The sequence below is a fragment of the Schistocerca serialis genome, chromosome 4 (assembly GCF_023864345.2).
Source record: "Schistocerca serialis cubense isolate TAMUIC-IGC-003099 chromosome 4, iqSchSeri2.2, whole genome shotgun sequence".
Lineage (NCBI taxonomy): Eukaryota > Metazoa > Arthropoda > Insecta > Orthoptera > Acrididae > Schistocerca > Schistocerca serialis.
In genome coordinates, this window is record NC_064641.1 from 754,726,392 (window position 1) to 754,753,264 (window position 26,873).

Here is a 26,873-nt window from a genome sequence, read left to right on the forward strand (position 1 = left end):
TGCAGAGCCTCTCTGTTAACAAATACTGTTCCTTCTCTATTTTTTCTGACGTGGAATGGCCCACCACTGACTCATTTTGACCCTTCAAAGTATGTGGAATCTCGGCTGCTTCATGGACGACACTTCACTATGGATACCAACAGCAGGGGAAGAGACATATGAGGGATGTACAACGAAATCCTTTCAGAGTTTTGGCCAGATATATAAACTGTAAGTTAAAACATTTAAGATTTTTCCTTATTCAGTACCTTGTAGTTCAAATTTATGTGTCTTAATTTTACTGTAGTTTCTTCTTTATAATAAAAGGCAAAATGAGAAACAGAAGACTTAATAGAAATGTAATAAAAATTGTTGGTGCACATGGGAGTTTTATTTTTTACCAATACAAATGTTGTATTCACACTTTTAAAATGCTCAGAAAAGCATTGAAAATAAGAAATCTAAATTTCAAACCTCCATCAACACCAACGCCCAAGAAGGCCACAGTACCAAAACCTCTTTTTCACAAATCAAGCCCTGTGTTTAGGTAGGTAAGACATTTCTGCTAACACTAAAGTATTATGCAGTTTGATTACAGCAGGCCTCCAATTAAATTAGATGTATTTCAAATTTGGTGAGTGTTACATAACAATACAGAGCACAGCACAAATTATCAGGAAATTGTACACTGTTTTCACATGCCACACATAAAAAGAAATATTTATTTTTATTTGCTTATTTTAAATGTTGTGAATGGGGTTGTGAAATTTTATCATGATTTCATTAATGTTAGTGTAGTATTGTAATTTCGTATAGTGTTGTAGTTTGTGTGTAAGATCAGAATGGGAACATGCTTATTTCAATAAGTTTAGTCTTAAGAAAATTATACACTTTCAATGATGATTATTTTATCATAATTTTGTAAGATGTTGTTAGCATGACTAGTGGAGTATGGTTTCCTGAATTTAAACAGGTGGCACTGCTGCACCTCATGTTCTATTGTAGTCTGTCTGTTTCACGTGGTTGGATCTGGCAGTCATTTGGTTATGACTCAGGGCAGCAGTCAGTAAGAGCTGAACTAAGTCTCTGGGTGGCAATCCAGCTGCACTGTTCCAACACTTTATAAAGTTTTATGAGTGATAGACTCTTTGTGCAGCATATGGGTACATAACATTCTTTCAAATTTCTTTCAAGTGTTGTATCCTTTCATAACTGAAAGACCTTGATTCTGTGTGTCATGCTGGACTTTAAAAGCAATGAAGTACTGTTACTAAAGAACTTTAAGATGAAAATATAGTCGGGATCTGGATTTTGGTTCTACTTCCACAGTAGCTGTTCTGCCTGAGGCATCTGCCACATCTTATGAGCTATTCCTGTTATCTTACCTGCACTTGGCTACAAGCTTAATTATTTAACCTTGATATAGAAATCTTATTAACCTTGCTACAGAAACTTTATAAGCCTCATGTTTAATGATTTTATGTGGGACTTTCATTTCTATTTTTGTGTTTTAAGTGAACAATATATAGCAGTCAACTTAACTTCACCACTTCTTTTGTTATCACCGAATTTTCACTCATTTTATTTAACTTACTATTTATTTATTGTTGAAGCCTATGACAAACCTCATTCATTTAATGGCTGTGTGTTAAGGTTGTGCCCAGAATAGCTTCAATTACCAATCATTTACTGAACTCACTGGTTATCATGAATGGACTCTTCAGCACAGAAAGCAGATGTTGGGGCATTGTTATTGATTAGATTTTTCATATGATTGTGCTTCAGTAAAAGTTCATTAGACATTTGATAGCAGTATCAATATTAGCACAACTAAAATAAGGACTGAAATGCTCATGTGACTGCATCATAAAAAATATAAAAAGAGCAATGAGACATTGACCTTTTCTTGTTTTTATACATAGTTCCACAGGGGCCAAATTGAGGAGCAAATCTCCATGGTGATGGGATTAACATCGCAAAATTAACATCAGCAAAACAACAATAGGTGAAATAAAATGCACATGAATCCTATGCAGATGACAAACTGTGAGTATGTATTAGCATAATTAACAATAAAACACAGGAATCACCTTATTTTTTTCACGAACTCCCCGACAGAATAAAAGGGGTTCAGTTTAGAGTTGAAAGTGTGAGGATGACTGCTAAGACTTTTTAAATTCTTGTGGTAGCTTACTGGAAATGGATGCCGCAGAATAATGCATGCTTTTCTGCAGAAGACTCAAGAAGATTAGATCCAAGTGCAGACTGGATTTTTGTCTATCATTAACTGAGTGAAAGTTGCAATTTCTTGGTAATAAGCTCATATTGTTAACAACAAATGACATTAAAAAAATGTTGAGAGGTCAATGTCAGAATTCCCAAACTCCGGAACTGGGGTTGACAAGAGATTCATGAACTTACATTACATATTGCTCAAACTACCCATTTCTGAGCCAAAAATACTCTTTGTGAATGGAAAGAGTTACTACGGAATATCATGCTGTCTGTCACAGGCGAATGCAAATATACAAAGTAGATTAATTTTTGTGTTGGACTACCACTTACCGCAGATACTATTCTAATGCTAAATAGGCCTATAGCAGAATTAAGTTTTTGAACAAGATCCTGAACATGTGCCGTCCATGACAACATATTATCTATTTGAATACATAGAAATTTAAACTGTTCAGATTCCCTAATGATATGCCCATTCAATGTTACGTAAGTGTCAGTTATGGTTGAGTTGTGTGTCAAACTGTAAAAATTGAATATTACTGTGATTTATCATCAATTTATTTTCTACAAGCCAGGAACATATGTCTGGAACTGCTCTATTTGATACATTGCCTTTATGTTGCACTTAAGATATTTTCGAATCACCTGTCATATTTGAAGGCATTTATAAACAGGTGCGCTGACCTCCTGAGGCCCCCCCCCCCCCCCCCCCCATTTAATCATGTCTCAATCAGATATCACCTCATAACCATTCCAATTACTGTAGAGAATGACCTTTTGCTGTCTATTCTTAAAGTACGAGAGGAACAACTGTGAGCCACTCCTCTTATTCCATAATGGTTCAACTTCTGCAGTAAAATTTTATGATCAACACATTCAAGTGCCTTAGATCAAATAAGACACCTAGTCTTTGCACAAAAAGAGAATATAGTGTTTTCAGTTGTTACACCTTTTCTGAAACCAAACTGTACTTTTGACAGCAAATTATGTGAACTGAAATGATCAATTACCATTATATTCACAGATTTTTCAATAACTTTTGCAAACACTGATGGCATAGGAATAGATCTAAAAAAATGAAATGATTGTATGGCATTGTTGGCCGGGAGGCCCCACTCGAGGGAGTTCGGCCGTCGTATTGCAAGTCCTTTTTTGTTGATGCCACTTCGGCGACTTGCGAGTCAATGATGATGAAAATGATGATGGAGGACACACAACACCCAGTCCCTGGCCAGGAATCAAACCCTGCCCCCCTGTGTGGTAAGTGGTAATGCTATCTCTATGCTATGGAGAGGGACAATAGATCTAAAGTTGTCTATATTACCCCATTTTCATTTTTTACAAACCAGTTTCAGTACTGAGCAATTTAACCGCTCACAAAACTGACCATTTCTAAAGGAAAAATTACAAATTTGACTAAATACTGGGTTAACATGGGCAACACAGTGCTTTAGTATCCTGCCCCATCTTACCCATGACCCCTTATTAGTACTTCCGAGGTGTATTTCAGATAGCAGTCTTGGAAAGCCATTTTCTAAGAGGATAATATGATTTCCTGTAGAAACTAAGTTTTTATTTAATTCACCTGCTATATTTAGAAAGTGATTGTCAAATACTGTGCATATAACTGAGTTAAAAAAACAAAAATATTTTTACTATGAACTGCTTTATATCCCTGACCTTGTGCTGGTTGCAGACATTTCCTTCATGGCTGACCATATGGTTTTAATTTTATCCTGAGAGTTAGCTATTCTATTTGTGTACCACATGTTTTTTGCTTTCCTAATGACATTTTTAAGCACCTCACAGTAATGTTTATAATGGACTACTGGAGCTCCATTGTTACTACCCCCAACGTTTTGATATAATTCCCACTTTCTTCTACATGATATCCTTATCCCATTATTCAGCCATCCATGTTGCCTGTTACTGCCAATATCCTGTTTCATAAGTTCTAAAGGAATGCAGCTTCCATATAACATAAGAAATGTGTTGAGAAACACATTATATTTATCGTCTATGTTATCTGCACAATACATCTCTATATATATAAAAGGCAATGTCCCAATTGACTGACTCACTCACTGACTCATTATCACTCGCCCTAAACCACTAACAGAAACTTGGAATTTGCAGAGGGTGTTGATCTTGTGCTGTAGGCACCAATTAAGAAGGAATTTTTTGATACTCCATCCCTAAGGGTTTGAAATAGAGGATGAAAGGCTTCGTGGTATTATGTCACTATTAAGGCAATTTTGAAACTAGACCTAAAAATATTAGTATTTGATTCCTTGGTCAGAAATAAGAAATACGTGTTTCAGCAATTTTCGAAATTTAACCCCTATGGGGGTGAAATAGTGGATGAAAGTTTTTTTGAAAGTAATGTATTTTAAAGCTACATCCATGTAAACTGGTATTTGACTTCTTGGTTACAAATTTAAAAAATACATTTTTCAGGGTTTTTTGAAATACAATCCCTAAGGAGATGAACTGGCGATGAACTGTTTTATGAAAATATTTCATTATGAAACCATTTTTAAAGTTAAGCCTTTAAAAATTGGTATCTGGCTTCTCAGTTACAAATGAAAAAATGCGTGTTTAACTGTTTTTGGAAATTCATCTCCTAAAGGGTGAAACACGGCCAGCTTGATTCACTGTCTCAATACCTAGCCCAAACCACTAAAGATAGAAACTTGAAATTTGGAGAGGATGCTTATCATACTGTAGGCATTGTTTGGGAAGGCATTGTTCAAAATTGAACTCCTAAGGAGATGAAATAGGGAATGAAAAGCTTTTTGAAAATATTTCACTATTAAGACAATTTTGAGTCTACAACTACGAAAATTGGTATTTGATTTCTCAGTCCAAGATAAAAGAACAAGTGTTTCAGGGTACTTCGGAAGTTCAATCATGGAGGGAGTAAAATAGTGGGTGAAAGTTTTTTGAAAATAAGTCATTATTAAAGAACTAATAAATTTTTAGAGCTACATATATGATAATTGCTATTTGACTTCTCACTTGGAAATAAAAAAAATAAAATAAAACTAAAAATTTTTTTAAAAAAAAAACACACTTTCAGTTTTTTGGAAATTCAATCTCTAAGTGGATGAAACTGGAGATGAAAATTTTCATGAAATTATTTAAGAAGCATTTTTTAAACTAAATTCTATGAAAATTTGAATGCTAAATCCATGAAAATTTGAATTTGTGTTGATAGGTGGAAATAAAAGTCTTTTTTTGGGAACTCAAGTTCTAAGGGGGTGAAATGAGATCAAAAGTTTTAAGGAAATATTTCATTATATAAAAAAAATTTAAGTTAAATCTGTGAAAACTGTTATTTCACTCCCCAGTTAGATATAAAGTAATACATGTTAGAAGACGAAAGTTTCTATGGAAATATCACCTCAAGAATGTGAAAGGCATGATTAAAAAATACCTTGAACTTCAACTACCAGAATCGCATTTTGGTCAGAAGGACATTTGGCAAAGACCATGCTTCCATGACTTTAATTAGCGAGAAAAGTTTAGAAGGTGTTGGAATTTATGAAAAACATAAAAATTCAATTAAGGAAAAAAAAGACATGTGCAGACCATACAGTCTATGAGAGTGAGGCAATGGGTGCCAAGCTAATAGTAATATAATTCAGGTGACCGTATTATTTTACAGTACTGTTTAGGACTGCCTATCCTATAATATGTTCTTTTTCTCTGTCAACAGTAGAAACAGAGTGCTAGCTGAGTTTTATTAGTCATTAGATACGGATCAGGTACAATCTTGATTACAAAACTATCTTTTCATTCATGTAGAAAGACTAATAATACAATGGAACACACACAGTCACGACACTCCTGCTCATTTTTGTGCTCCAAGCGGACAGTAAGCTACATATCTGAATTTACATTGATCTGTAACATAGTTTTTACAATATTGAGTGTGTGTAATGCCACAAAAACCAGCAATAACTAAAAATGGATCACATTTGTCTTTCTTCAGTTTAGTAAGGACCATGGGAGGTATGAAATGGTACATAACAGGACAGTTTATTTATGTATCTCTTGTAACCTGTAGATATTTACTGGAGAATGTTTTTTTCTTTTAAGAACAAAAAACAATGGCTAGTAAATAGCAGAAGACCTGACCTTTAGCAGAAATATACCTTATATCCACTCAACAACATGCAGGTTTCTTCACTACATCGTCTGTGAAAACAGCCATATCATATACCACCTCTGATGCAATCATCGCATAACTTTTTATATTGGTATGACTACCAACCAGCTGTCCAGCACGATGAATGGCCACCTGAACTATGGCCAACAACAATGTGGATGACCCAATGGTACAACATCCAGCCGAATATAACATGCTTGATTTCAATGGCTGTTTCACAACTTGGGCCACTGGGCCATCCAATACCAGCTTTTCTGAACTCGCAGATGGGAGTTATCCTTACAACACTTACTCTGCTCCTGAAATTACACCAACTTCACCCTACAATAGTTTATTGTCTCCACACCTTTCACCCAAAAGTTTCCACTCCTTCATTCTATCATCCCAATTCACATCCCCTCAGTCTCAATGTGTGTCACTCTCTGTGAACACATCAACCAGCTTTTCCTCCTCTCTGCTCCCCTTTTTTCTGCCCCTTCCCACCCCTACATCCTCCCAATGCTGCACCTAGCAAGTTTGTCCTGCTGCCTTCTAATCCCGGCTTGCTCCAACAGACAGCACTCTTTTGCCCCATCCATATCCTGCTGTCCCTCCCCTTCCCTGTCCCACTCAGGATTGCTGTTTTCATTCTACACAACTGCAGTCTGGCCAGAGAGGCTGGAGACAGCAGTAATGTGTGCATGAGGTGCATCTGCTTGTGTGAATGTGTCTATTTTCATTTCCTTTCTGGCAAAGGCTTTGGCTGAAAGCTCAGTGTGTAACAATTTTTTGTTGTGCCTGTCTGCTGCTCAACCTGTCATCTTTAGATTGAGTAGCAATGTATTCTTTTCGAGACCGTTCATATTCCAACATGGACTTCTCACTGTTTATGAAACACAAAAGTATGTTCTTCTGGAATTAATAAACAGCCAGTCAGTTGCATAATGGAAGATTTATTTAAACATCTCAACCATGGTTTCAAGGGTTTTTAAATAAACCTCCCATTTTGCAACTGAATGGCTGTTCATTAATTGAACAAGATAATTTCATGCTACTGTTGCTGCTCCAGCCATGTACAAAATTTTAAAACAAAAATACATTATGTTTCAATCAGCATATAAATCTGGACAATTACACAATGCCCAAATTTATATGTATATTAAATCTGGCTATGATTAGATAATTATACGTCTATATTATCATAAAATGTCTTTGACATGTGCTAAGAAACCTACGCATATAAGATGATGCTGATTATAGGCATGTGTGTCCAATACGAGTCCAACAATATATAAACATATCCTATTGTGCAGCTTATGCATATATGAGAGAGAGACTTGTAAGAGCAAAATATGCTGGACTAAGCTTCTTAATTAGTGAATCCATGTCCTGACCCTGTTATCCAGCTGGACTGCAAGGAGTTTTATACAGTACAGTACTTAATTTTGTGATGTACAACCAATAATGTCTACTTCTGGCACTGGCATTTCAATCTTCCTTTTTTGAAACTGCAATATATGTCTTTTTGGGATTAAGATTCACATTGTTTGCTGTGAGGCAATTGTAGATATGTACAGAAATCATCTGATCTGTGTTTGGTAAGCCAGCTCTGAAACTGGGCCAGTAAGTTTTGAAGGAAACAAGATGATATGATAATTTTCGGAATTCAGATTTTATACCCTAATAGCATCATTAGCTGTCTTTATTTAACATTAGGCCATTTCCACATTCATTATGGTACAAAGCATTCTGAAATCTGTAGAGCAGCAACAGAAACAGAATAGTCACAGATGAAGAATCTACAACAATTACTGCAGAGCCAGCTAGAGCTGGAGTTGTTACAGAAATAAATTATCAGTAGCAATAGCTAACCAAACAAAATTGTATCACAACACAAACTGTTGGCTCACTACCCATCTTCAGTCCAGCCAGGCCAAGTTCCACTCTCTGTCTCTGTCAGCCTCTGTCAGGTCTGAATCTGTCACACCCATATGTCACCATCTCCCATTGGCTCAGACCACAGACTAAGTGTCACAACATTTACATCTACATCAATACTCCACAAGCCACCTGACAGAGTGTCGTGGAGGGTACTTCTGGTTACACAATCTGTAGCCCCCATCCCTGTTCCTTTCATGAATTGTGTGGTGTGAAGAATGATTGTTGATAAACCTCTGTATTAGCTCTAACTTCTCAAACTTTCTTGTTGTGCTCACTTTGCAAGATGTACGTCAGTTAATATGTAGTCCGACTCTTCCCAAAATGTAATCTCTCAGAATTTCAATAGTAAACCACTCTATAATGCATAATGTCTCTCTTGTAGCATCTGCCACTGGAGTTTGTCGAGCATATCTGTAATACTCTCTCACCAACTAAAAAATCTTGTGACAAAATGCACTGCTCTTTATTGTATCTTCTCTAGCTCTCATATTAGTCCCACATGGTAACCATGCTAAAGTTATGAGCAATATTCAAGAATCAGGTGAAAAAGTGTTTTGTAAGTCACTTCTTTCATGAGTGTATTAAAAGGAAAGGAAACCCCATGATCTGGTCCTGAAGACCATGCCACAGTCGAGCAAAAGCCCTGTTTCCAGAATGAGATTTTCACTCTGCAGCAGAGTTTGGAAGGTAGGAGATGAGGTACTGGCAGAATTGAAGCTGTGAGAACGGGTCGTGAGTCGTTCTCGGGTAGCTCTGTTGGTATAGCACTTGCTCTCAAAAGGCAAAGCTCCCGAGTTCAAGTCTCGGTCTGGCACGCAGTTTTAATCCGTCAGGAAGTTTCAAAAGCCCTGTTTTATTGTCGCTCATTCTGGATCAGGAAGGAGAGGCACGATGTCAGCACATCCCACTTCTGACTGCTATCAAAATGCTGACATTAGAGTCACTGCCTCTCAATCAGGTAGCTACTCAGATGGTATCATGAGGCTCAGTGCTTCCCGATACAGCACTAGCACCAAGGAAAAATCCCTGATAGTGCTAGGAATCAAACCCAGGTTCCTCACAAGAGTATCCGTCATGTTGACCATTCGAGTACATAGGTGAACTGGATAAGTTACATGTCCTTAATATTCTTCCTATGAATCACAGTCTAGCATCTGCTTTCCCTACTATTTGTGGTTACTCCAAATAAGGTCACTCTGGCATGTTACTCCTGGATATTTTACAACACATACTGTTTCCAGCAGTTTGTCATCAATGGTATAGTTGTACAGTAGTGGATATCTTCTCATACGCAAGTGCAATATCTTATATTTCTTTACATTCAAGATGAACAGCCAGTCCCTACACCATTCGTCAATCCACTGCAGGTCCTTTACCAAATCGCTAGTCTTTTGGCGTTGCTACAGTCTTGTAGACAAGAACATTATCTGCAAATAGCCTTATGCAATTTCCAACATGTTCTATTAGATCATTTAAAATATTGTAAGCACTTCCTTGGGGGTAATCCAGAAATTACTTTCACATTTTTAGATTTTGTTCCATTAGGAATGAAGTTTCAGTTCCCTTTGAAAGGAAGTTGAAAATCTGGTCCAGTATTCAGTAAGAATGGATTTTTTTTTCACTAAAGGGTAGTCCAGGAACATGTCAAATGCCTTCCGTAAGTCTAAGAATAAGGCATCAACCTGAGCGCTGATGTCTACAGCACAATCTCATGGAGCAACAGAATGAGCTGAGTTTTGCAAGATCTCTGTTTGCAGAATTCATGTTGACTTTTATGGAGGAAAGTTTCATTTTCCAAAAACATCATAATACACAAGCATAAAACATGTTTCATAATTCTACAACAGATTGATGTCCATGATATAGACTTATAATTATGTGTATCTGTCCTATGATCCTTCTCAAAAACACAAATGACCTGCATTTTTTTCCAGTCACTGTGGACCCTTTGTTACTCCAACAACCTACAATAAACTATTGCTAGTAGGATGGCAACCATGTAGTATTCTGTTCTTTGTTCAGGAGAATAGCAACCATTTTTCTCTAAGGTGGCACGGATTACTGGCACATAACAATGTATTCATCCTGGATATGAACATCAACCAAGATGGAACACAAAGCTGCAATGTGTTATTTTTGCCCTCAGCTTACTATGATATATCATAAGCCTTGCACGTTGACCAAGCGAGGTGGCACAGAGGTTAGCACACTGGACTTGCATTCAGGAGGACGACGGTTCAATCCTGCGTCCGACCATCCTGATTTAGGTTTCCCGTGATTTCCCTAAATTTCTTGAGGCAAATGTCAGGATGGTTCCTTTGAAAGGGCACGGCTGACTTCCTTCCCCATCCTTTCCTAATCCGATGAGACCAATGACCTCGCTGTTTGCTCTCTTCCCCCAAAACAATCCAACCCATCCTTGCACGTTGACTTCGTCTTGTGCTTTTATTTCCACAGTTATTTCTTCTTCCGTGTGAATCTATGTCATTACTTGCCTGCCTAAAATCATTTCACTGCAACACACAGCATTGTTGTGGCAGTACAATATATATTGCCACATACAATCTCTTTAATCACTCCCATAATGAAGACAACATGTATTTTCTAGAACTTACTAGAACTCTAGTTATACACTCTTCTGATGTCTGCTGCCATGGTCTTTACTTTCCACAGTAGCTGCTGGTCTTTATTTCCAAACTGTGTAACTTGTTTTTTTGCCATTAATTTATAATACGGCAATGGCCTAAAGCCTGTTTCGTTTGCTATATTCTATCTAGTCAACTAGTTATTCCATGCATATGTAACTTGAAAATAAGTAAACTGAATAAAATTGTTGTATTGTTGTTGTGGTAGTCTTCAGTCCAAAGACTAGTTTGAAATAGTGATTGCTGATGATTTTAACATGCCTACAGATTTTTCTTAAAAAATTAGTGACATTGTTATTCAAATTAATATCTTTTGTTAATATTCCAACTAAGGTAACTAACTCCTCAAAAACAGCCATAGATAATCTTTATAGAAATGTCTAATGTACAAAATTATATTATGAAACCAATAGTCAATGGCCTCTCTGACCATCACACAGTTTCTTACGTTAATACTGATCAGGATGCAAAATCTACTAATTATTAGTTCTGAGTGTACTTAGTAAGCCAGCAATTAATTAGTTTTAATATGCCCTTCAAAGACATGTGCTAGAACGATGTAAACAGACCTAATGACATGAACAAGAAATAGGCCTATAACACTTTCAATAACAAAGTCCTAACCTTATCTGAAAGTTGTTTTTCGAAAAAAGCTACTTTGAACTGATGGAATGGGACATACCACCTTACATGCACTTCACAGTAGTTTGTAGAGTACAGATATAGATGTAGAATCTGTGGCAGCAAATTTTACATTCCATACAGCAAATGAATAGTTAGAAAATTAATACTTCATGGGATATGGGTGTGAATTTCTAAACTGCAAGACTACTGAACTATAAATGAAAGTGCCTAGTGTAAAAATTAATTTTGTAGTTATTTTGAAAGCCACACTAAGCCTTCAAATACAATATAACACCTTCAATAACAAAGTCCTAACCTTATCTGAAAGTTGTTTTTCGAAAAAAGCTCCTTTGAACTGATGGAATGGGACATACCACCTGTCATGCACTTCACAGTAGTTTGTAGAGTACAGATATAGATGTAGAATCTATGGCAGCAAATTTTACATTCCATACAGCAAATGAATAGTTAGAAAATTAATACTTCATGGGATACGGGTGTGAATTTCTAAACTGCAAGACTACTGAACTATAAATGAAAGTGCCTAGTGTAAAAATTAATTTTGTAGTTATTTTGAAAGCCACACTAAGCCTTCAAATACAATTTTCATCCCTGCCTTATACAATTCCCTTACAACCGTTACACTGAAGATAAAAGCCTATACACCTGCACGCGGATAATTATCTTTAAGCAGTCCAAATGAGAATGGTAATGGTAGGCCTGTATATCTGGGTTCCAGTCGGTTCTGAAGAGACGTTTTGCAAGTTACAATTAACACGCCAAAGAAATAGCAGTTCTTAAAAACCGATACTCATTTACATATGATACCTATAAAGGATACTGAAAACGAACCTGAAATTTTAATTGGAAAGGTACCGGTATAGGGTCTACATACGTTTCAGTAATTTTTTCGATTACTTGCACCTCTCCTGCACGCCTTACTTACAGGGCAATGATTAGCTAATAACGTACCCGTGACGTTAATCTTCTTTAAAAACACAGTTTCTTTGGTGCTATCTTTGCAACAATGAAAAATCTCAGCAACAAATAGCTCATTTGTAACAATGACTCCTATTCATCAACGTTGGGCCCTCTCTACAGTGTGTAGGATCTACCAACTTTAGAAAAAATAGGCATGTAAATTACATGCAATACGAACAAAGACCTATCGGTGGATGCAATCACATGTACTATACTAAAGTTATCGAAAAAGAGGCCATTACTCTTCTGCTTTGAGGGTTTAGCGACAGTAAAGTTATTATTACCGGTACTATTATCGTAATTATTCAGAGGGCTACTTTTTTTAGTGCTCACGCTTATAGAGCTAAATTGAAAGCGCAGTAGCAAAAAATCTTAACAGACAGATATTTATTGAATAGCGCGTGATCTAGATTTAACCTGAAAGAAATGCCCTGTACCATTTTAGTCTCAATCCCCTATCTCAAAACTACAAACGATTTAGGCTACTGTTACTGCCTTCTCAACAAAAAAGTCAAAACGGGCCTGTTGGACAATAAATACTATTTTGTACAGTTTTCAATATGTCTCATAATTGTTAGTGAGCAGTAGTGTTCTTTTTTGCAGTTACTAGTCCACATTGCTTCCCGGTATGCACTGTCAGATTTTTTTTAAAAAAGGCGTTATATTACTTGCACCTAGAAAAACTCTTACGCTATGTTTACCACTGGTTGATACGTAATTATTCGTCTTGAATGTTACTTAGTTACAGAGTCTAATTTCATGTGCTTCAGTTTATATATGCTCATAGGAGCTCTGGCAAATCACTTGCTGTAACAGCAAATTTTGCATTAAAATGATCCCACACGGTGGCTTTTTCGGTTCAACTTAGCGCGTTTGCTCCTCGTTTCCAATAGCACAAATACGTATAAACATTTGTGCATATGTAATTTCCCTGAAACGAATCTTGCGCTTTTCAGCAGACAAGTATTCGTGGTCGGCTATTGCTCACTGGTGTGTTCTTAAGAACTGCGTTGTTTTTGTGTTCCACGCGAGTTATTGGCGGCAATGATGACTGCTGACTCCAAAGAGTGGACACTCAAATTTCTTGAAGACTGGGCACTCAAATTTATTGAAGACCACAAGGAGAAAGACGTACCGCGTTTCTGTGGAGCTGCTCATCACAAAATTACTTCAATAAAACTGTGAGGCACGATGCGCTTTAGGAACTCAGCGCCCAAATATAAAACATAAATACAATTTTTGTATTTTATATAAAATTAAATGGTACTTATATAATGAAAGATAACTAACCTTCACAAAATCTGTTTAGTGCTACTCATTTTCACGAATAATCACTGAAATGCTTTATTTTGAAACGCGAAACAAATATTACGATATATTGATAATTTTTACTTATGGACCGTCTGACAGCAACTGAAACATTGCATTGAAACAAGCGTTCAGTTCATAGTGCTGTGCAACGTGGAAAAAACCGCAAACTGGCATTCATAAGAAGAACAACACCAAAAACGCAACAGGAGCGTAATATGTAAGAAATTGTCCACGCAACCTGCCACTGATGATGCCTTGCAGAGAATAGAGGCGAAACGCGTATCGCACTAAAATTGTGTTTTATTCAGTTGCTGTCAGATGGTCCATAAGTAAAAATTATCAATATACCGTAATACTACACGCAACTGAGGAAGACAGGACTACAAAAGTTGAAGGTGCGAAACAAATAGCTCAAAATTGTATATGAATCACAGGTTGCCAGCCTTATCTCTACATAAACTGCATTTCGCGTAGCAGTATCTTGCCTAGAGATACACGTTTCGTTTCTCAATTAAAAACGTGCTTTGACATTCTTGTAAAATTTCAAAATAAAACTTCGGTGCCACTTTGTATGTCACAATAAGGTCATCACAAATCACGAGCAAAGAAGTGGTCCGCAGCAAACTGCTTGAACAGTGAGGTAACGTGCGTAGCCCGAGAATGCGTGGTGTAGGCCTACATGCGTTCTTTGTACTAATTTTTGTGAACGCACTGTTGTTCACGTGCGTCTGCGACAGCGTACGAGGATAGGGGTGTTGGTGGAGGTACTTTTAGATACAAGTACAGTTGAACAGTCAGAACGAGCGACCGAGTGATACATCAGGATGCACTTAACTCCATCTTGCATTTCTTAATGGTGATAGAAAAAAATGGTTCAAATGGCTCTGAGCACTATGGGACTTAACAGCTGTGGTCATCAGTCCCCTAGAACTTAGAACTACTTAAACCTAACTAACCTAAGGACATCACACACATCCATGCCCGAGGCAGGATTCGAACCTGCGACCGCAGCTGTCGCACGGTTCCGGACTGCGCGCCTAGAACCGCGAGACCACCGCCGCCGGCAATGGTGATAGAAGAAATGATAGAGATGCTTTCTCAAATAGCTGCAGAATTAAAAATGCATCAGCTAATCCTTGTAGAGACCAAGAAGATATTGTTGCTAGCAGTTTTATCTTTACTCAATTTTATTTTATCATCATAATTTTCTTGGCCTTTGATCCCATGGAGTCCATGGTTGACCCTATTATAATAAGGAAATAATTGTAACTAAATCATAAAAATGGCCAATCCGCATACGTCACATACGCAGTGTGTAAAGCTGCCAATAATGCTGTAAACATGCGTGAGATATGAGGCTTCTATGCAGTGTTATTACCGATTGCGAATCTCTGTATGCCATTAATATCCGAAAAGCGTTAGTGCGGGGTGCCAATAAACCTGTAGTATGATAAATCCAGATGCTTTCATGAAATTGCAGACAAAAAAAGAAACTCTCTTGAAGTGTTCTGAAACATTTTATTCAGTCAGACGAAAAATCTGATTACAATACATTTAACACAAAGAATACATAACACAATCTGTTGTGCGATAAACTATCTTTGTTTCCTTGGGGAAAACACTATAGCTTCTTATTCAACTAGTTATGCGAGACTTTTGAGAATAATGCACTTATCCGGAATTATGGAACAATGGAAACAATCGTTATAATAAACAAGAAACTGAGGATGGCACGGCTTAACTGTTGAAACGGGCAAAGCTTCAAAATGCCTCACCCAATAAGAAACAAGACGCCACGGCTTAACTGTTGGACCGGGAGAAGCTTCAGAGTGGCTCGCCCAATAACAAACTGAGGATGCCACGGCTTAACTGTTGAAATGGGCGAAGCTTCAGAAAGTCTCACCAATTTCAGTTTACGCCAATGAGAGTGCCTGGTCTGTCTCGTTCCTGATATGACGTACAGGCATGGAAATAAGTATTCATACCGTAGGTGGCGACAAACTACGGTGGTGGATTGGGATAGCAAATCACCCACAGCGCCGATACGAATAAGTACGATGATGTAGCGTCAGATAACCATGTTCTAGGTAATGAAGCTTCCCGTATGCCATGAATCTATTCTGGGAAAATAAAATATGTTACACTCCGCACGGTCTACGACAGGGCAAAATGTATTCATACAGCGGACTACTTTCAAACAAACAAACGGCTGACGCAGCCCCGGAGTGCATGCCACACTTGTCTAGTCGTGTGGCGGCCGTGAAGCAACAGCACGTCGGACGTGGGTACGGTGGAACAGCAGAATGGGCCGCAAGGGGAAGGAAACGACCATTGAGGAACGAAACATCGTTGTCGCCCAATATCTTCAACACAAGTCGTATACCGAAATTGCGAACATCAGAGGACAGAGCCAAGTGACTGTGCAATCTATCATTAAGCTGTATAAGGACAGACATGTAGTAATAAACAGTGAACGACACGGTCGTCCACAGAAGCTTACAACAAGAGAGACCAGAATGCTACTAAGAATCGTCAAGAAAACCCCGAAAACGACAGCGTCGGCATTATCCGCATATGCACATGAACACTTCCGAAAGGACATCACTCCAAGGGCAGTTCGTACCATTCTCAACCGTTCGCGCTACAGAGCCAGGGTCCCGAGACGGAAGCCCTTCATCAGCAAAAAGAACAGGAAGTGGAGGACAGAATTGGCGAAACAGCATGTATCCAAGACAGCAGACGTCTGGGATACTGTATTGCTTAGTGATGAAAGCCAATTTAATATCGTGCACAATGATGGTAGGATCTTGGTCTGGAGAAGACCGAATACAGACCTCGACCGAAACAACATTCAACCCACGGTGAAGCACGGAGGTGGTGGAGTGATGATATGGGGCTGTATGTCAGCCTCCGGTGTCGGAAAATTAGTGTTTGTGGAAGGTACTATGGACAGATTTGTGTATATAAACATTCTCAAACAGAACTTACAACAGAGTGTTGACGCCTTGGGTCTTCCTAGAAATTATTACTACCAATAGGACAATGATCCCAAACATATGGGGCGAATTGTTCGGCTGTGGTTGCTCTACAACACACCACACACTCTTAAAACACCAGCTCAGAGTCCGGACCTGAATCCCATCGAACACTTGTGGAGTGAGCTGGAAACACGAGTGAGAAAACACGACATCCGTAGTAAGGCCTCTCAAAGAGGCTCTCCTTCGAGAATGGCAAGGTATCACGTCGGAAACTACAAGAAAATTGGTCCATACCCTGCCACGGAGGTTGCGAGAAGTAATACATCGGAAGGGTATGCATACGAAGTATTAAACATGTTCTGGCTTTGTTCAAAAATGGTTCAAATGGCTCTGAGCACTATGGGACTTAACTTCTGTGGTCATCAGTCCCCTAGAACTTAGAACTACTTAAACCTAACTAACCTAAGGACATCACACACATCCATGCCCGAAGCAGGATTCGAACCTGCGACGTAGCGGTCACGCGGTTCCAGACTGAAGCGCCTTTAACCGCACGGCCACACCGGCCGGCTGGCTTTGTTAGAAGTGTCATTTTCTGTTGGTGTTGAATACTTAATTCCCAGCTCAGTAGATAACTTGGCAGACGTTTTTGTATTTTTTTTTTTGTAAAGGCTTGTTCATTCTCGTTCTATATACCAGCATAGCTGCATTGGCGACTGGTCAATGTGTACTGTCAATAAAGGCAGTTTACTTTTCCACGCTGTAGTGTATGAATACTTATTTCCATTACTGTAGGTCGAATGTACTTCTTGATGTAATCTGATTTCTCCAGTAGCCTCATTAGCATGCCCATCGTTGTCTATGCTGTTGAGGAGGCTCTATTCTCAGCTTTTGGCTGTCATCCACCTACCCTCCAGGAATCCTCTCTTGATATTTTTTCTTCTAGGTTCATCACTGGAAGAAATTATGAAAAGACTAGACAATGCATCTGATCAATCTTTAAAAAAATCCCTTCTTTCGTGAAGTATGCGCATTTCGCTACTAGCATAGAGCGGAAAGCGTGGAACGTTTAGCTGGTTTAGGCAGACGCAGGAGCAGAGCGCAGCAGCCAACAACGTGGTCCCTGGTTTGCATCGGAGCCGTGGTGCACAAGCCACGAGTGGCGATTAGGAATGGTGAGAGCACCTGCAGCCCACCGCTCGCAGCAGGGCGTCCGACACGAGCCCGTCCACGTAGGCCACGTACTGCTGCCAGCGGTCGCAGTCCTCCTGCCCCTCCATCCCGAACAGCTTCAGGTTGTCCGACAGCAGCGAATGTATCTCCTTAGATGCAGTTTCAATTTCAGCGTACCTGCAAATATATCGTCGAGAAAATTGCTCTGTGTCATATAACGTAGCAGTTGTGCCGGTGAATGAACGGTTTCGAAAGTTCTCGAATGTTTTGAGAGAAATACACTGTCCAGTAGCATTAATATGACCACCCATCTAAAGTCTGAATAAGAACCTTTTCAGAAACGATATGCAGGAAGAGAGTCAGTGAGGTTCTGGACCCGCCAGGGTAGCCGAGAGCGCTAACGGGCTGGTTCCTGGAGTCGGGTAGGCGCGCCGGCCCTGGATCAAATCGGCCCAGCGGATTAACAACGAGGGCCGGTGTGCCGGCCAGCCTGGATGTGGTTTTTAGGCGGTTTTCCACATCCTGCTAGGTGAATATTGGGCTGGTCCCCACGTTCCGCCTCAGTTACACGCGTCACAGACATTTGCAACATGCCCGCACTATTTCACGCTTTACACTAGACGCAGACATTTGGGGTACACTGATTCCATCCTGGGGGGTATGGGTTGGCGGCAGGAAGGGCATCTGGCCATCCCTAAAATTAACATTGCCAAATCTGTTGTAACCACGCCGACCCTGCGATCGCTGTGCGACTGTGGCGTAAGCGAAAGATAGAAAGAAAGTCAGTGAGGTTCTGGAAGGTACCAAAGGGATGTGGAGTGATGCCAACTGCAGTGCCGTGGCCAGCTGCCCTAGGTATGTGGGTTGAGGATCCACTGCCCGAACGGCTCGATCGATTTGGATGAAATATGGAGAGTTTGCTAGCCAGGGGAGTACGTTAAACTCGTCCTAGTGCTCTTAGAATCACACACGTACACTGCGAGCTGTGTGGCACGTTGCATTGTCCTGCTGGTAGATACCATTGTACCGAGGAAAAAACGAACTGCATGTTGGGATGGACACGATCCCTAAGGATATATGCATAATTGTGTTACCCATTGTGCCTTCCAGAATGACTAGATCACCCAGGGAATGTCGCGAAAACGTTACCCAGACCATAGTGCTCCCTCCTCTGACCTGGAACTTTCTGACGATTGATGCAGGACCTACTCAGTGGACATCTAGTTGCGGTATTGGCGTGTAAATTCCAGCCTTCGTCGCCATTGAACAGCAGTCAGCATGGGTGCATGAAGCAGGCAACTGCTGTGAAGGCCCGTACGCAGCAACTTTCGCTGAACGTTCATTGAGGAGACATTGTTGGTAGCTCCAGTGTCCATCTGGATGGCCAGTTGCTCAACAATTGCACATCTATACGCCCGTACACATCTCTGCATCTGTAGTTCACCTATGTCATTTATCTTCTTGATTCAATAATTTACCAACAGCCGTATGTATTGTAGAAATTTATTTTATTTTATGAACTTTTATGTGCTGCCAGTTTCAGCATTATATTGATGCCATCTTCAGGCCCCACTCGTCATAGTCGTAAAATCGCTATACATGGAAGGAGCCATATAACTGGATCCGTGAATCTAATCTAAAATACAAAACAGTGGGGCAAATAATAGTTTCAAAAAGACGTCAACACACTGTGTTTTATGCTCTAGAGCATGACGAGTGGGGCCTGAAGATGGCATCAATGTAATGCCGAAACTGGTAGCACATAGAAGTTCATAAAATAAAATAAATTTCTACAATACATACGGCTGTTGATAAATTATTGCATCAAGAAGTTCATGGCAGCCCTCGTCCCACAATCCATAATGGATCAACGAAGATTATGTCATTTATGGCCCATAGTGCATCACAGTTGGCATAGCGCCATTTTGTCATGCATGGTATACTTCAACCACAGCAGCACAGTTTATGAACTTATCCATTTCAGAAATGCTTCCACACTTGGCCTGAAATTCAATGATCACGCCCTTTTGCAGGTCAGATAAATCGCTCCGTTTCCACATTACAAGAACGACTGCACTGTTTTCTGCGTCCTTTCTTTTCCTTTATTGTATTTCAACTCCCCATCGGGGCAGGCTGCCAGCAGCATATGCACTGCTCTTCAGCCGAAAGACAGAAAAAGCAATAGAAGACATTTAAAAATAACAAAGGAGAAAACATGGTGAACATAGATACAAAAAAGGGGGACATCATGGAAGACAATAGACAAAAAGGGGCGACTGTAAAATGGAGATAAAAACATTAAAAAAGTAGCACACACAAAAAGCACACACTGGGATGATTAAAAGAACACAAGGAACAGTATGACCGGAGCATAAAAGTATTGACAGATGGCGTAGCACATAGTAAGCACTGACAGCAACACTAAGGACAAGGCCAGCACACAGTTAAAATAATTAAAATCACACCTCTCGATGCACAGGAGAAACAGCACTAATCACAACACTGACGTGGCACACTGACGATGATCAAAACAGAGGATCTGCCAGGACCAAGGAGATAAGGGAGAAGGGAAGAAGGGTGGGTGGGGAAGAGAGGGGGGAGATGGGAGGGGGGCGTGCCAAAGAGGGCCAGGTAGGGAAGGACGTGGGGGGGAAGGAGGCCAGGATGGGGTGCAGGGTCTCAGGGGGGGGGGGGGGGGGGTTTCTGTGTCCATGTCCCCTCAGCACGCGTTATATACTCTCCACTGCAAGTGTTGCCACCTGCTTTCAGTGAGTGGTTATTGCACAATGATGTCGAACATAGATGAAGGTTACATGAATGTGACTGGACTGTGTCTTAATCTCTAATTGCAGAGCAACATGCACGACAATATGGTTTTACTTATTTTTCCACCCTGAATCGCTATTCAGTACTGATGTCAATAGTAATATATAAAACTGTTTATTATTCTTATTTTAATTCCTGAATACTTATGCTGTCGAAGTTAGAGGTAGTAGCTAACCACTATCCTTCTGTCCTTTTTTAAATTCAGGAAGGAATAAAATACTTGCACATGGTTAGGCGTCATTATTGAGATTAGAAGTCTGGTTCGCCTCCACCCCGTCACCGCCCCCCTCTCTGCTTTTGTTCATTGTGTTCATATGTAGGTTTTCCGGAAGCAATTAACTTGCTATGCAGCACAGCAGGGTCACCTGCTGATTCGGATGTGAATTCTATATTTGCCATTGTATCGACTTCAACATTAACATATGTGATTAATGTGATAACCTTTCTATGGAATTAAAAACAGATCCAAGGAGAATCAATCAAGTTTTTTCGCCTTCCCGACTGTGGCAGCGACGAAATATAAATCTGAACCCCGCAATCGCCCCGAAACAGAATTATCTTTGGCAACGATTAATGCCACTGCGGGCCGCGCTTGTGAACTATACTCATGCTCATAAATTAAGGATAATGCTGATACATGGTGAAACTACGCTCTCTTGGGCGGTTTTCGGGTTTAAATCACTTGAGAGTATGACCATGTGGTGCATTTGACCTGCAGTCGTCACACGGTGGCGCTGGCAGCAGACCACAGATGCAGAGGTATGTTGGTGCATGTCAGAGTACAGTGCAGTGAGTAAGTGTGCAGACATTTTCAGACGTGCTAATGGTGACTGTGTGTTGAAAATGGATCAAAGAACATATATTGATGACGTTATGAGGGGTAGAATACTCGGGTGACTGGAGGCTGGTCAAACACAGCAGGTCCTAGCACGGACCCTCGATGTGCCACAAAGTGTGATCTCAGGATTATGGCAACGATTCCAGCAGACAGGAAATGTCTCCAGGTGCCACAGTACGGGATGCCCACAGTGTACAACACTACAAGAAGACCGATATCTCACAACCAGTGCCCGCAGACGGCCACGGAGTACTGCAGGTAGCCTTGCTCGGGACCTTACTGCAGCCACTGGAACAGTTGTCTCCAGACACACAATCTACAGGCAACTGAACAGGCATGGTTTATTCGCCCGGAGACCTGCAAGGTGCATTCCATTTACCTCTGGTCACAGGAGAGCCCATAAAGCCTGGTGTCAAGAACACAGTACATGGTCATTGGAACAGTGGTCCCAGGATATGTGACGAGTCCAGGTATAGACTGAACAGTGATTCTCAGCGGGTTTTCATCTGGCGTGAAGCAGGAACTAGATACCAATCCCATAATGTCCTTGAAAAGGACCTGTATGGAGGTCGTGGTTTGATGGTGTGGGGTGGGATTATGATTGGCGCACATACCCCCTGCATGTCTTTGACAGAGGAACTGTAACAGGTCAGGTGTATTGGGACGTCATTTTGCACCAGTGGGTCCCACCTTCCTCCTGATGGATGATAACGCACGGCCCCACAGAGCAGCCATCCTGGAGGAGTACCTTGAAACAGATTATATAAGGCGACTGGAGTGGTCTGCCTGTTCTCCAGACCTAAACCCCATCGAGCACGTCTGGGATGCTATCTGTCGACGTATTGCAGATAGAGCATTTCTTGCACTGACTTTAGCATTAAGAAGGAAAAGAAAAGAAGACGCTGGTTGACGAAATGGCCGAAATTAAGAGATAAATATACCCACGAAAAGCTGCCAAAGGATGTATTACACTCAGAACCTGATGCTCACAAGTTTCTCAGAATTGTGACTCTGACTTTTAATAACCTTGTAGAATTACTTTGCACTCATATGGAAAAGGAGGACCCAGTTACACGAAAAGTTCTCGTCTGCTTCGTCCTCTGGTGAAAGTTCATTTAAATATTGCAATGTAGATGCATACGCATCATCTGTGGAAGAACCGGAGAGCTTCGATTTCTTTTTCGTATTACACTCCTGTTACTATGAGGGACATCCAATAAGTAATGCAGCACATTTATTTTCTCATCTAATTTCGGTTAAAAGAAATTCTGAATTTTGTTGAGTGGCATCGTGGAATATTTCCTTTTCAGCCCCTATAGTCTCATGAAGTTCCGACAGGTGATGGCGCTATACATAAGACTTCAAAATGGCATCTGCAATGGAGGTGCATTCGAAGCAGTGACCTGTCACTGAGTTTCTTTTGGTCGAAAGCCAGAGCATCGCAGAACGCCTACTGAGACCTGGCAGTTGACAAAAGCACGATCAGTCGTTGGACGAGCCATCTGTCACCATTGCGACAAGGTCACGCAAACCTGCCCAATGTTCCGCATGTGGGCTGACTGCACACAACTGTGACTCCAGCAGTGTTGGAACGTGAGGGCACTCTCATTCGAGGTGATCGACGGACACATCGCTGCACAGCTGGACGTCTCTGTTGGTATTGCTGACACATTCATCCAAAAGCTGGGGTACTCAAAGGTGTGTACCCGCTGGATTCCTTGCTGCCTAACAGAAGACCATAAAGAGCAACGAAGGACAATCGGTGTGGAATTGCTTACGGGTTATGAGACTAGTAAAAATTTTTTGTCGAACATCATCACAGGCGATGAAACATAGGTTCGTCACTTCGAGCCAGAAACAAAACAGCAATCCATGGTGTGGTGTCACGCCACCTCTCCTCTGAAGAAAAAGTTCAAAGCCTGACCATCAGCTGGTATAGTCATCGTTGCAGTCTTCTGGGACTCTGTTTGATGTCCTCCCTCATGGTGCAACAATCACCTCTGAAGTGTGTTGTGCTACCCTCAGGAGATTGAGGAAACGACTTCAGCGTCTTCGTCGGCACAAAAATGCAAACAAACTTTCCCTTCTCCAAGAGAACGCAAGGCCTCAGGCAAGTCTGCGCACCCGAGAGGAGCTCAAAAAAATTCATCGGACTCTTCTTTCTCATACACTACACGGATCAGAACTCTCACCTTCTGGCTTCCATCTGTTTGGCCCAATGAAGGATGCACTCCGTGGGAAGCAGTACGTGCATGATGGAGAGGTTACTGATGCAGCAAGACGTTGGCTCCGATGTCCATCAGTAGAGTGGTACCACGCGAGCATACGGGGCCTCCCAGTAAGATGGCATAAGACCGTCGCATTGAACCAAGAATATGTCGAAAAACTGGGTTTTGTAGCCAGAAGATTGGGGCATAATACTGTTTGTTGGAATGCTGAATATACCGAGCGAGGTGGCGCAGTGGTTAGCACACTGGACTCGCATTCGGGAGGGCGACGGTTCAATCCCGCGTCCGGCCATCCTGATTTAGGTTTTCCGTCATTTCCCTAAATCGCTCTAGGCAAATGCCGGGACGGTTCCTTTCAAAGGGCACGGCCGACTTCCTTCCCCGTCCTTCCATAATCCGATGAGACCGATGACCTCGCTGTTTGGTCTCTTCCCCAAAACAACCCAACCCAACCCTGAATAAAATCAACCAGAAAGAAAATGTGTTGCATTACTTTTGAGCGCAAAGCCTTCCTGCGTAATATATGCGTTTTAAATACGCAACATCTCTATCATTTTCGCAACTGTTACTGCTTTTCTGGTTTAATCCTTGATTGTAGTTCCCCCAATTGTGGAAATTCACATTACAGTGAGATAAACCGTAATAAATACTATTTATCGCTAAACATGCGTGGAGAAACATCAACACAAACAACATCCACCAAACTGTCAAATCGGCTGTCAATCATTATTTCTCTAATATACGTCAAATACAGTCAATGTTGGACAAACACGTCAAACACAGACGTACACTACCAAATACACTACTGACCATTAAAATTGCTGCACCACGAAGATGACGTGCTACAGACGCGAAATTTAACCCACAGGAAGAAGATGCTGTGATATGCAAATGATTAGCTTTTCAGAGCATTGACACAAGGCTGGCGCCGGTGGCGACACCTACAACGTGCTGCCATGAGGAAAGTTTCCAACCAATTTCTCATACACAAAAAGCAGTTGACCGGCGTTGCCTCGTGTGAGGAGGAGAAATGCCTAATATCATGTTTCCGACTTTGATAAAGGTCGGATTGTAGCCTATCGCGATTGCGGTTTATCATATCGCGACAGTGCTGCTCGCGTTGGTCGAGATCCAATGACTGTCAGCAGAATATGGAATCGGTGGGTTCAGGAGGGTAATACGGAACGCCGTGCTGGATCCCAACGGCCTCGTATCACTAGCAGTCGAGATGACAGGCATCTTATCCGCATGGCTGTAACGGATCGTGCAGCCCCGTCTCGATCCCTGAGTCAAAAGATGGGGACGTTTGCAAGACAACAACCATCTGCACGAACAGTTCGACGACGTTTGCAGCGGCATGGACTATCAGATCGGAGACCATGGCTGCGGTTACCCTTGACGCTGCATCACAGACAGGAGCGCCTGCGATAGTGTACTCAATGACGAACCTGGGTGCACGAATGGCAAAACGACATTTTTTTCGGATGAATCGAGGTTCTGTTTACAGCATCATGATGGTCCCATCCGTGTTTGGCGACATCGCGGTGAACGCACATTGGAAGCGTGTATTCGTCATCGCCATACTGGCGTGTCACCCAGCGTGATGGTATGGGGTGCCATTGGTTACACGTCTCGGTCACCTCTTGTTCGCACTGACGACACTTTGAACAGTGGACGTTACCGTTACATTTCAGATGTGTTACGACCCGTGGCTCTACCCTTCATTTGATCCCTGCGAAACCCTACATTTCAGCAAGATAATGCACGACCGCATGTTGCAGGTCCTGTACGGGCCTTTCTGGATACAGTAAATGTTCGACTGCTGCCCTAGCCAGCACATTCTCCAGATCTCTCACCAATTGGAAACGTCTGGTCATTTGGTGGCCGAGCAACTGGCTCGTCACAGTACGCCAGTCACTACTCTTGATGAACTGTGGTGCATGGGCAGCTGTACCTGTACACGCCATGCAAGCTCTGTTTGACTCAATGCCCAGGCGTATCAAGGCCGTTATTACGGCCAGAGGTGGTTGTTCTGGGTACTGATTTCTCGGGATCTATGCACCCAAATTGCGTGAAAATGTAATGACATGTCAGTTCTAGTATAATATATTTGTCCAATGAATACCCGTTTATCATCTGCATTTTTTTGTGGTATAGCAATTTTAATGGCCAGTATTGTAATTTGACAGACTAGTGGCGTCTGACGAACTGTTTGATGGTTTACATGGGCCTTAGCTTGGGGACGTTGTGTCTCCGTGTGAGGCAGTCCTAGGTGAGAGCGTACCGCTTGTGGACGCGGTCGTGGCGGTCGTCGAGGCTGAGCAGCGCGTCCTTGCGGCCGTCGCGGCGCGTGAAGACGGGCGAGCGGCTCCAGGGCGCCAGCACGGCGCGCATGCGCTCCACGTTGTCCTGCGTGCGCTGCAGCCGCTTCTCCAGGTTGTGCACCAGCCCGTGCAGCTTCTCGATGTACTCCCACAGCTCTGCGCACACAATCACATCACTCGTGTCTCGCACTCCCATTTACAGGGTGGGTCAGAATTAACGCCTTATTGAAAATCGTTTACAACTTTTTTGATACTTAATTAATTTTTCTAAAAAGAAAGCATCTTGATCCTTACAATGGCAGAATTTATCGGTATTCATGCGACAGTATTCATAACTAATATGTTCCAAAACGCCCTGCATAAAAATGGGATTTTCAGATGCTTATACCCCGGGTTCTACTGGTGATAAAAAGGTAGGATTAAGTGTTCTGGATAGTCCTTGGGCTAGGAACCATTTGAATCCAGCCGAAGAATCGTCTTACACCTACATCTACATCTACATTTATACTCCGCAAGCCACCCAACGATGTGTGGCGGAGGGCATTTTACATGCCACTGTCATTACCTCCCTTTCTGGTTCCAGTCGCGTATGATTCGCGGCAAGAACGACTGCCGGAAAGCCTCCGTGCGCGCTCGAATC

The 26,873-nt window shown here is 41.3% G+C and overlaps 1 protein-coding gene across 1 annotated transcript in view; it reads right to left on the reverse strand.

The window, feature by feature from the left end:
- The window catches only part of LOC126474748 (dynein beta chain, ciliary-like), a 734,368-nt gene that overhangs the window by 535,997 nt on the left and 171,498 nt on the right, over positions 1 to 26,873 (reverse strand). The window contains exons 15-16 of the mRNA XM_050102225.1: positions 26,194 to 26,389; positions 18,030 to 18,194 (exon numbers count right to left, since the gene is read on the reverse strand). Coding sequence (XP_049958182.1) covers positions 18,030 to 18,194; positions 26,194 to 26,389 — 361 coding nt within the window. The remainder of the gene's footprint in view (positions 1 to 18,029; positions 18,195 to 26,193; positions 26,390 to 26,873) is intronic.